Source organism: Cyclopterus lumpus, chromosome 1, assembly GCF_009769545.1.
Source record: "Cyclopterus lumpus isolate fCycLum1 chromosome 1, fCycLum1.pri, whole genome shotgun sequence".
Classification (NCBI taxonomy): domain Eukaryota; kingdom Metazoa; phylum Chordata; class Actinopteri; order Perciformes; family Cyclopteridae; genus Cyclopterus; species Cyclopterus lumpus.
In genome coordinates, this window is record NC_046966.1 from 5,019,712 (window position 1) to 5,031,745 (window position 12,034).

A 12,034-nucleotide genomic window follows, 5' to 3' on the forward strand; every position below is an offset into this window, starting at 1 on the left:
TTTATTTATTTTTTTACTATGGCCCAGAGTGATGATTCATGGAATAGAGAGCAAATCTTTTGTCTGGGAGTTTGTTAATTAAGCCCGCTCTGACTATGAAACAAACGTGTGGCCTGAATATCAAAAACATAGCATCGTTCCCACTATTGACTTCTGCAGTATTAATAGACTTGCTGCTAATCCATCCACAGTGGTGACAATGTCCACCAGTAACCTGGAAAACTATTTCAATAAAGTGGCGCCTGTATGTTCATATACAAATTAAAAGAAATACCCAAAATGATTAAGAGCTCTCATCATAAAATAGGCTACTCACAGCCACGGCCATTTCTGTGGGATGAACAACTAAAATGGCTGCTGAATTATTCAGCAGCCATGGAGATATGAATATGTGTGTTTGTGTGTGTCTGTGGATTAGTAGTTGTTAATTGAGGGCCCTGCCTCCCCTCCCTGTTAAAAGCATGAAAACAAATAGAGTATCTATCACCAGGTCATTTTACTGTGGTAGGCCTGAGAGTTAAATCTGTTTATGTGCGCACTGACGTCAGACGAACCATTTGGGGGGGGGGGGGGGGGGGGAGACAACAAATGTGAAAAATTAGGAGGGGGGAGAAGGGACCGCAGAGATGAACGGCTCAGTGGTTCTAAAAAGCTACGCTGTGGGAGAACACAAATGTTACCTGGCAGTGCTTGCTGTTTAAAAAGGGTGTTATAACAGCATAAAGACAACAAAGTCCATTCGACTACTCCTGAGCTCATCGTCTTGCTCGTTACATACCTTTTCACAAAGAACATGTTGTGGTTTTTAAGTCTGCTAACAATCGGGGGTTTGGCAACTGTACTCTGGCTCACTGCAATGCAACCAGCAGAAGTCAAAGGATCACGGTCTCTGGCCTGGCGTAATCCACGATGCAGCACCAACCACAACAGAAAATGTCCGAGGCTCTTATTAAAAATGAGCACGGCTCTTGGCTTCTGACACGTGCATGTGTCACTATCTGAATGGTGGCAGTCCTTTTAAGGCTAAACCTTAGCGGTACCTTTGAATGAACACTGTGAACTGTGTGAGGGGTTTGAGTGAGTGGTTGAGTGAGTGAGTGCCCACCATCGTCACTGGCAGCCTGTTGTTTGACAGCAGTGGGTACAGCCCTCGCAGTCGGCTTCCTGAGTGGGTGGCGCCAGCTCTTAGTGGTCCTCTTCCCTGACAGGGCGGCGTACTAGCGTGAATAGGCAGAATTTAAAAGCATTAAAAGTTGAAAATAATCTGTATTTGTATGAAAAGGACAGAATGTGCATGCCTGGGTGTAAAATAACACTCACGGCACAAACCTCCCCAGGTTCCAGGCCTGATTCGTCACACTTGCAGTTACTCTCATCATTTTCCTCCTCCTCCACTTCTTCCTCTTCCTCTTCCTCCTCCTCCGATGAGTCGCTACCGCTCTCTCCTTTGACACTGCTTTGCTGCTCCGCCTCATCGCCATCAGATCCCCCTTCTTCCATGTCAGACACTCCATCCCGTTCTCCTCTTCCCATCCCGAGTGGTGCAACAGCAGTAACTGAGTGCAGCCTCTCCTCTGCCTCCCTTTGCCTCCCCAGCTCCCTGCACAAGGAAAGGGCTTCAGACCCCTCCGCCTCCATTCTGTGGAGCTCAAAATCTCCACAAAGGCCCAGGGGCTCAACAGCTCCAACTGAAACTAGCGAGGTGGGCTCGAGCTGGGCCCAGGTGAGAGGCCCGCCTCCTCCACCCCGGTCCTCTGACTCACGGAGGTCTTGTTCGGCGTCCTCCAGGTCCGTGACTTCTTTGCACTGGGGTTCAGTCCACATGGTGTAAGGCAGGGAGTCGTGAGTGAAGTCGGAGGGGATTTCTGGGTGCAGACTTTGGATGAGCACTGCAGGGCCCTGGGAATTAAAGTTTTTCCAGATGTTGCTGGAGAAAGGATTGGGCTCCATGTACGGGTTCTCGGACGTACAATGCGAAGGGGAGTATGTGGCGTGGTGGTGGAGTTGCAATGCTAGGTGACCGTCACTCTGATTGCATAAAGGAGGGGAAGGGGTTGGGGCTCTATTGTTTGAGGTGCCAGCTAAAAGAGAGCCACAACTGCTCAGACTGAATGCACTGTCCCGTTGAGCCGAGTTGTCTTTACTTGCCATCCCTGCTAAGCCGTATTGCTGGCCCGTTTGAGGTGCAGTGCTCTGAACTTGCTGGTTTGAGGAAGCATCAGTCCGTCCAGGAGTAACATTTTCCAGCTTTGTATGGTCCTTTTCTGCAGCCATACCCGGCATTATTAGCATTTCCTGGACACCACCAGATGTTATTTTGTGCAGAGCACTGGTGGTTAAATGAGCCACGTTTCCTTCTAAACCAGACACTGCTGCCGCGTCACAATTATACGGAGAATCTAAATGCCACTTGTTGGCGGGTTCTGCGGCAAGAGGTTCCTTTGACATCATTGAGTCGGTTTCTCCCTCTTCCTGCTTGGCTCGATGCGACGCCGGCGAGTTGGTCGGCGTCTCCCGCTGAAGCACCGGGGCAACCTGGTGACTGCACGTGCTCGCTTTCGGGACGATGGTCAGCCCGTCATCAGCCGGGGTGAGCGAGGGCATCTCCTGGATAAGCACAGGGGGCAACGGGCAGATTCCAACCTTATCTGCTGGCTCCGGAGTGAGTCGTGGCATATCCACTGCATTCCTCTGTAGGAGGGGAGGGAAAATATTTTCCTCAGTGCGGTTTTTTTCCAAACTGCAATTGTGTGCTGCAGGGGAGAAGGAGCCACAGGATGTGGAACTATCCCCCCCTACGGGCTCAGTTTTGAGATCATAAAGTGCTTCTGTAGTAGAGTGTGAAGTGATACGTTTTGTATGAACAACTGCGTCCATTTTCTCTGCTTCAGCAGGGCTGTCGGCGTAATCCTCAGTACCCGAGCCCATGCTAATGTCAGTGTTTGGTGTTAGGCTTAAAGTGTCTTCTCTGCATGAGGCACTAGCTGTCTGAACTTCAGAGTCAGAGGGACGCAAGCTTGTCTCAGTCTCAGTAGAAGTGCTCGTTGTGTGGGAAGATGGGCAGAGTGTGTTGGCCTCCAGGGGAGAGACCCTGGTAGAGCAGTCCTGAGCAGATGAGAGGTCTCGTTGTTCATGAGAGCAACACCGTGCCTCAATAATTCCTGGATGCGTCTGGGTAGCCTCAGGCCATTGTCTGAGTCCTTCAGGAGTCCTGCATACGACCCCTGACCCTGAGAGGCGTTGAGGGTCAGTGTGTCTGCCCGTCTCTGCCTTTAGGTCCTTCTTCACTGCTGAAACAGGGGAGGGGATGGCGCTGCAGCGAGAGTTTTGTGATGGCTCCTTATTCAAAAAACCCAAACTATTACTCTCTACACGATTCACCTTGACCACACACATCTGTCTGCAAGGACCTGTTGAAGAAAAGAAAGAAAAGGAAAAAAAAAAGGGTGGATGTACCAAGTAAACAAGGGTTCAAACAAATAATTTATGATCTCATATCAGAGAAATTTCCAAAATGTAAATGTGCAGACTGACACTGTCAATCACGTACGCACATACACCGACTACCGTCTCTCACCAGAAAGAACGGAGTTCTGGTTGTGCTTCAACTCCGCTCCCTTTTCCTTTTTCTTTTCCTCCACCTCCTCCTCCTCCTCCTCCTCCTCTTCCCTGCAGCTCGTCCCTGCCACAATCCTCCGCACCTTAGGCCCAGGCGGACTACCCAGGCCTTTCCTCTTGCTGCTGGTCAACGCTGAGCTGCCATTCAGGCCAATTGGCTCCTCGGTGGTTCTGAGGCGCTTGGAGCGCATTCGTGAGTGCGTGCAGCTGTAAGGGGGGGAGATGGATCACAGAAGATTGGAAATCAAAACTCTTGATTAATAATAATACAATTATTTTAAAGCAAATGTGGAATGTTGGGGATCTTTGAGACAATGGCATTTGCAGCTGTCAAACAATTGCCACAATTATTAGCCCCCCATCACAGGCACCAAGTTCATCATCGCAATCGGATGAATCTCCAAATATTGCGTTGGAATTTTCTTTAAATGTTGTGTCAAAACTTATTAACGTTGATGGTGGACTGTGTAGGATATTTTTTTTTTAAAAACATGTCATCATAAACATACAATCAACACCACTCCTACACCAGATTGAAACCCCTAGTAGCACCGTTAGCTGCAGCAGACTCCTCTCTTCAACAGTATGTCATAGCAAACGCGAGTGAGAGGACGGTACCCTTTGTTCGTAGGTTTGTTCTTGCGCCGCCTCTGCAACCAGCTCTGCAGCTCCGGCGTTGTACTGGGAGTAGCAAGGATGTGGTCGGGGGGTGCAGAATCTTTGCCCCCCATCCAGTTAGTGTAGCGGTCAGGTTGAAAACGTTTCACAAAGGGCTCCATGGATATCTTCACCATGTCCTTGCTACATGTGCACTAGAGGAGGAGGACATATATTGTCAGGAGAAGGTGACTTTTAAAGATTAATTATAATATATATATATATTATATATATATATATATATATTATATATATATATATATATATATATATATATATATATATAATATATGTAAATTGAACCGCATTCAAATCCGAGACACTTCTTTGAGAGACTTTCCAAAGAAGGAAGAGTTGTGCCATTGTAAAAGGAAGGTGAATGTTACCTGTGTGGCTACTTTGCCATAGTCGATCCAGCGCACAGTGGCAAAGTTGGTGGACTCTGCACAGTTGAAGCCATGATTGAAGCCAGCATGGTAGCCATAAGGGAAGGTGACCATGAACTCTCCAGCTTCCTGAGTGATCTGGTAACAATGTATGATCAGAAGGGAGAAAGACACAGAGGGAGGGGGAGGGGGGGGCATATTGGTTTACAAGAAAGAAAACACACTTTGGTTAATATCAAACCCTGTTCATTTTACTGGCAAGAAAATCTGTTTCCAGAAAGTTGGCAATGAAGACTGTATAAATGGCGAGAAGAGGAGGACAGAGTCATTTTTCAAAAGGGCTGAGAACCTACCTTATCAAAGGGAATGCCATACTTCTTAAGTATGGAAGGGGAGATTAGAGTCATCTTGTGACGAAGAAAAGCCTCACACCCCTTGAAGCTGTTGGGAAAGAAACCTGACACAAATGTGCACAGACACACACACACAGTCAACAGAGTGTAAGCCAGTCCGGGAGAAAAAGAGCGAAAAAACATACATGAATAAAAAGTGAAAGGCAGATTTTCTGCTTCTGACAGTCAACCTTTGCAGACTACAGTGATATCTTGTTTTCCCAATAGGGCCGCAACTAATGATTATTATAACAGCAAAACTAATTCATTACAAAACAAATGAATTCATTCATTTGTTTATAAAATTACAAAAGAAATATCCAGCAAAAGTTACCACGGCACAAAATAGTCTCCAAATTGCTTGTTTAGTCTGTCAAGACGACGGGTGTTACACAGTTACTGCGTGAAGCACAACGAAAACCCAGCAAGAGTTCATCTGAAATTAATTTTACAATATGTAACCTGGAAATGTTTTTTTACCCGATAACTGACTCGAACAAAGAATAGGTCGACAATTTATTGTATTCGGGCCTTGTTGCCGATAACTTCCTCATCGTTTGATCTTTGTTCACTGTACTATAATATTTGTGGTTAAGTTCTCAGCGTTTCGGGATCGTCATTCATCCAGTGAACTAATCGGCCTCATTACACTTAAACAATTACTTAGTTGTGCGTGTAATCATATGCATTGAAGATCATTTAGTCTCTGAATACCTGACAGTATGGATTTTCCTAAAGTGGCGTGCCAATACATTAAGCATGTTCCCCATCTACATCTCTACAGTTTTTGCATGTTTGCAGTCAGAGCTCATCAGCATGACATTGCGTTTAATTTATGTGCTGTACTCTGTTGTTTTATGCAGACCTGCTTCTGTATATATATTATTTAATTACCCCTCCCGCGCCTCCACTTATACAAAGAGAATGCAAATTATTCTTGTACCTGTAGCCAGACGCTCCAGTCTCTTCCCGTGCTCAGGGGGAATGGCGTACCTGTGAGAGACAACAAAGAGATATGGACCACACTGAATTATTAGTATTTTTGACCATGAACAGGAAAAGTGGGCATAATGAACACACTGTAGCGTCCACCGGCAGCTGCCGGCCGAGAGTTTCGAGAGAAGCCGTTGCAATTTCAAGACTGCCATCAAGTGGTGGAGAGATGAACAAATGTAACAGGGCTGATGAGCCTTTTCCAGCAGGGCACCATGGTATTAATAAATCACAAATGATGATGACAGAAATGTCACCATAAAAATGTATTCAAATATACTGTCGAAACATGCCAGGCGCTTTTCTGGGCAATTGCTGAACCTTCGATGTCGTCTTTTGTTTCTGCAATACTTTATTTATTTCTAAAATGTGGAGCCTCGCTCCACCTCCGACAGACAGAATAACGATCACCGACTGCGTCGAGTGAAGTGCTCGTCTTATTTTGTCCTTATTCCGCATTTTCCCCAGCAAGAAAAAAATCCCAGGGAGGGCGACCGAACTCCCTCAAGGTTTGGCTCAGCATTCCATTTGACTAGAGCCACACGCCCTCAGGTCTGTGGCATTTCTAACATCATATCAACCTGTCAGCTTAACAGAGCAGTGGGAGACAGGTTGAGAGGGAGCGGCAACCTCAGGTGGAGGTGACATGGGGAGTTGGAGGGTGGGGGTGGGGGCGAGAGGTGGATCTTTAAGCCGTTCCCCTCCAGGGACGAGGTGTCAGAATAGCAGTGAGATGAAAGAGCGTGTGTGTGTGTGTGTGTGTGTTGGATGATAAGAGCATGCAAGTGTGTGGGTGCTTGGATCATCAGGCTGCTCTATGTGTGTGTGTGTGTGTGTGTGTGTGTGTGTGTGGCTGTGACACTGATCCCTGTGGGGTTGCAGGGCTCAGTGCTCTAATGAGCAGAACTCCCTCCAGGGCAAGAGGGAGGGAGGAGTGGAGCAAGCCGAGCTGACAAAGAAATAAAAAGCAAACTCCATTTTGATCTACCTGCATTCCTCACCTTTTCTGTCACATTATTATTTTAACCTGAACTTCCTTAAAGGCTGGCTCCAATTGTATAAATAAAAAATAAAAAATGCAAACCCCTCTAGCAATTCGACAGCCCAGTATTTTTCTATGGAATTCAAAAGTAGTTTGTCAATTCTAAAAGTTTGTCAAATCTTATATCTGCACCACGAAATCTTCCATCTGGGCGTATTATTTCAATCTCAACTTCACTGTTCTTGAAATATCTTGTTAAAAGAGGAACTTAACAATAAATCCACTTTGTTTTAGGTGCATAAATCATGTGTGCAGTCACTGTATAATCATTACACTAACCATTGATGATGATCCCAGTCGTCGTGTAAATCACAACAGATTTTGTATTTGTATTTTTCCAGAGAAAACCCAGTAATTCTGTCCTCGAGGCCAGGAAGCGATTGATAGCGTGAAACTGACAGAAGTAGTCGTGGAAAAGCAACCACTTCCTCTTAGTTTACGGCGCTAATCAGCGTTGAAGTGTTTGAGGTAGATTTATAGAAACGATGCATGGCATGTGGCTGACTGGTTGGGATATTACATTTTGTCTTGTTCCGCTGCGCAGACAAGAATGATAGCTTCCAGGAAATCAAACAATATGCTTACGCCCTTGGAGAACAACAAAAGGTCCACACACACACACATTCCCTCACTCCCTGGATGTCCCTACTGCTGCTTATATTGTACCTTCTCTATTCTCACCCGTATTTGGCCTCTCCAAAGTACAGTCCCTTATTGCAGGCTTGTGCAAACAAGCAGAAAGGGAACAAAAGCCCCAGGGCCATATGCAACAGAATGGTCGGGTTAATAGAATGAGGACTATTTTGACGCAAATAAGGACTGCATTATGAAAAGGACACGAATCTCCATCTGCGAGTCTATTTCACACACGCACTAGAATCCGACTTGCATTTCCTTAACGTGTCGCACCAAACAGGAGCTGTGACACAACAACAATAAAATGGTCTGTTTGATGCAAATATGGCCTCGTACAGAGATGCCATGGCGAGTTAACGCTCCGTGAGAGCCAAAACTTTTTAAAAAAGGGAAGAGGCGAAGGTTCCACAGAGATATAGGCCCTCCAATAACCCGTCGTTAACGTGCATTGGTTTCAGGGTTTAGAATTGATTTTACGATACGATTGAGTCACACACTCCTTGCCGTTATTCCAAGGTCTAGCCTCTCACGTGAAGGCAACAGAGCCTTTGCCGTCTGGGATCCAATACGGAGCCGTTTGTGCTTTTCTGTATGTTTTATGACATTCCAGTTTTTTGGGGCTTTCAGTTCATTTTCTTTGCATTTTAAATGTGTCCCCTTTAATATTGTAAAGCACTTCGAAACAAAGAAAAACATAAATAAAGTTACGTGACATTACATTGCACAGTTATTGCATCTTCGTGTATTCCCTCCCCCCCCCCACACACACACACACACACTAACCAGGACTTGGGCTCTCCAAAGTGGAGGTAGTTGATGCTGTACAGGTCCATGTCCTCAGTGTGCCAGGAGAAGGTGGTCTTCCACATGCCAAAGTATAGATACGGAGTGTTCACCCCCTGGATGGACACCCCGGAGTCCTCTTCGATAACATCCAGGATGGAGTTCAGGTGGCCGATGTTCCACTCCTCCACATCCTAAGAGATTAGAAACAACCTTGAGGATTTGTATTCCAGGTGACAATGGCATTTCTTTTCAAATCCAATCAATAAATGTATCCAATCGTTTAACTCGCCGTGCGCCAGGTTTGCCGGCTGTAAAGTCCACCAAATTGATGACCACTATTACTATTATTATCCAGTTACAAACGCTCAACCTGTGCTCATTGAGAGATTGAATAGCAGAAATGCACACACACACACACACACACACGTTTGGAAATGGTAGAATACAAACGGAGAAGAAGCAACAAAGGAGGAAGAAACATTATCTACCTCATCATAGAGGCTGCCACTGACATCAGCGCCATATATGGGCGAAACAAAAGTGAGGTTCTTCCAATATTTCCTTTCAAGATCTTCATAATTCAGGTAGCGTGGTGTACAGTACCTGTAGGGGACAATCATTTTACCATTATTTTTTCCCCCAGGAATATTCTCATTGAGATTCAGAATCTGAGAGTCCTGGCTAAGACAACGGCATTACAACAGTAACGTAAAAGAAGAAAAATAGAAATAAAAATAAAACAGTAACATGCGTTTCAAAATGGGACATAAAAGAAACAAGCAACACACTTGCAAAACGTTACATGAGACAAAGTATTAGCGATGTTCAGTAAGAGGGCATCTGTATTCAGTGTTCAAATCGTCCTAATCCTGTTTTTATAATCTTCTATTCTTATAAGATTAATCTAGTTGAAGGTGACCTGACATTAATAACTATCACATTATACATAGCAACGCACACCCTGAGCAAATAACGCTCCTGCACGGTAAAAATCACTTTCTCACGGCTCCATCTTCAGTCAAGGACACTGTAGCTCTGGAAATTAACTCAACTATGGTACGGACAGCATTTCATGTCCTGCTCTTGGCCTCCTGCCGTGGCCCAGCTGATGCTCCTCCTCCTTCTGTTTACATGGATCGTGGTTATCTGGATCGTGGTCCATGCCTACTACTCATTATTCATAGTTTCTGTCATATTCATTGAATGTGTTGTAACTCTGTTCATTCTGTACACATGACATCTATTGCATCTGTCCATCCGGGGAGAGGGATCCTCCTCTGTTGCTCTCCTGTAGGTTTCTTCCCTTTTTTCCCCCCTGAAACGTTTTTTTTTCCCTGTTTTTTGGGAAGTTGTTCCTGATCGGATGTGAGGTCCCGGGACATGGATGTCGTATGTGTACAGATTGTAAAGCCCTCTGAGGGAAATTCGTAATTTGTGATTCTGGGCTGTACTAAATAAACTGAAGTCCACCATTTTACCAAAAAATGTAATATAAATATTCATGAATAGGTTTGTTTTCATTTCCTTTAAGGGCAAATATGCAAGCAACACCTGCAAAACAACCCCCTGGATATAATGTATATTATTACTTTTTGATTTTCTTTTGGTGGACCACATTAATAATACAATTATTTTTATTTATATAGCACCTTTAAAAACAGGGTTTACAAAGTGCTCTACATAGAAGCAAGGTAAAAACATAACATCATACAAGTAAACATTTCAGAAAAGACATGAGGCAAAGGAGACAATGCAATATAGGCAATGAACACAATAGAGAGGTAGAACATTACAAATACAAAATAAAGCAGAACAGACAAACTAAAATAGGGGAACCAAAGAAATGCATAAAAGGACGACATCTTGGCGGTAATAAAAGGTGTACCAGTCTGGTTTTGGATAAAAGGTGTACCAGGTGTACTACACATTAAGTATCTCTCTAGCCAGTCAGCAGTTTACCCGGTAACCAATAATCTTCAAGAGGTTATTCTGTATTCTAAAAATAAATGTGTTTAACATTGTACATTTTCAAACATCCAAGTTGCAAAAAAAAAAAAAAGATTCTTAGTCGGGCAGCACCAGAATGTAAATAATGTGTGACCGTAAACAATGAACTACATGATACTCACATGTCACTGTTTGCTAATCGCCTGAACTCCTGCACATTGAGAGGCTTCTTCTGGATGTTGTATTGAGTGAAGAGCCCCGATTGGCCAGCCATCATCTGCTGGATGGGAGCGTCGATCATGAGATCGTCTATGTCGTCATAGGTACGACGGGGCTTCCAGCCTTTAGGAGGAATCACCTGAGGGGACAAACGGAAGAGGAAAGAACTGCTGTTGAAAATAAAACTGTTACTTACTTCGTACAAATAGGTCCCTCTAATCAGCATTTTCATCAATTGGAATCAGCAGCAGTCCAAAGGGCCACTAATCATTTATTAAATATGTCACACTATATCTGAAAGCCCTCCTCTGCTTTTTTGATGTCTCTTTCTTCTGACAGACTAAAACTGCCTTTAGTAGAAAATGATGAATCGACCTTCAACAACAGAAGTCAAACTGTATGCACACAGACACATCTACCTTGTGGACATAACAAAGTCCTTCACTCACAGATGTAGACAAACAGTTTTTGGGAGGTTGAACCTTTGTCCAAATTACCTTAGCCAGGCCTGCGCGGTGAGCACCCTGAGACTCCATGTAAACCAGGTACTGGTTGAAGTCTTTGAACTCCTCCATGGTGGGCCTGAAGGTCATAATCTTGCAGGTGGGGTTTGCAGGGGTGTACACCTCTGCCCCCGCCATCCTGCCCCCTCACCAGATAAGCCCTGGAAAAAGAAGGGGGGAGAGAGAGAAGTAAACAATAGAAATTAGATTTGATAATTGGCTTTTAAAAATTGTAATGATATATTAGCTACATTAAAAAAAAAAAGGTTGATTACTTTGAAACTCAATTCTGAATAAAAATAAATAAATATATATATATATATTGTCCTGAATAGATGTTGTAGATGCCATTATAGATATAGATACGTCAAGATGGAAATTAATCTGAAAATTAATTTTTGATTGTTTAAATTGTTAATGCGTTTTAAAATTGAAGGGGAAAACTTCATCTAGCACATTCATAACATGTTGAATTTGCTGAGTATTTGATGAGTGTATCTGTACATATATACATGTATCTGTACAAACTGCTTTTAAGTGATGTTGTCCTTTTAAGCATTTCTTTGGTTCCTCTATTTTAGTTAGTCTGGTCTGCTTTATTTTGTATTTTTCTCTATTCTCCTCTATTGTGTTCATTGCCTATATGGCATTGTCTCCTTTGCCTCATGTATTTTCTGAAATGTTTACTTGTATTGATGTTATGTTTTGCCTTGCTTCTATGTAGAGCACTTTGTAAACCCTGTTTTTAAAAGGTGCTATATAAATAAAGTTATTATTATTATAATAATAATAATAATAATAATAATAATAATAATAATAATAATAATAATAATAGAGTAAAGTAATGACGAAACT

General features: G+C 43.6%; 1 protein-coding gene across 12 annotated transcripts in view; it reads right to left on the reverse strand.

Moving 5' to 3' along the window:
• Positions 1-12,034, reverse strand: part of kdm4c (lysine (K)-specific demethylase 4C) — a 27,069-nt gene that overhangs the window by 13,471 nt on the left and 1,564 nt on the right. For 9 of the 12 annotated variants that reach the window (XM_034530205.1, XM_034530231.1, XM_034530223.1 and 6 more), the window contains exons 2-12: positions 11,174-11,340; positions 10,640-10,815; positions 8,999-9,113; positions 8,508-8,701; positions 5,997-6,046; positions 5,015-5,118; positions 4,662-4,799; positions 4,237-4,430; positions 3,578-3,825; positions 1,321-3,410; positions 1,106-1,217 (exon numbers count right to left, since the gene is read on the reverse strand). In XM_034530205.1, the coding sequence (XP_034386096.1) occupies positions 1,106-1,217; positions 1,321-3,410; positions 3,578-3,825; positions 4,237-4,430; positions 4,662-4,799; positions 5,015-5,118; positions 5,997-6,046; positions 8,508-8,701; positions 8,999-9,113; positions 10,640-10,815; positions 11,174-11,317 (3,565 nt within the window). In that variant the 5' untranslated portion in view covers positions 11,318-11,340. Of the gene's footprint in view, positions 1-1,105; positions 1,218-1,320; positions 3,411-3,554; positions 3,826-4,236; positions 4,431-4,661; positions 4,800-5,014; positions 5,119-5,996; positions 6,047-8,507; positions 8,702-8,998; positions 9,114-10,639; positions 10,816-11,173; positions 11,341-12,034 lie in introns of those variants that run through there. The other 3 variants (XM_034530179.1, XM_034530256.1, XM_034530237.1) reach the window with 3 other exon arrangements.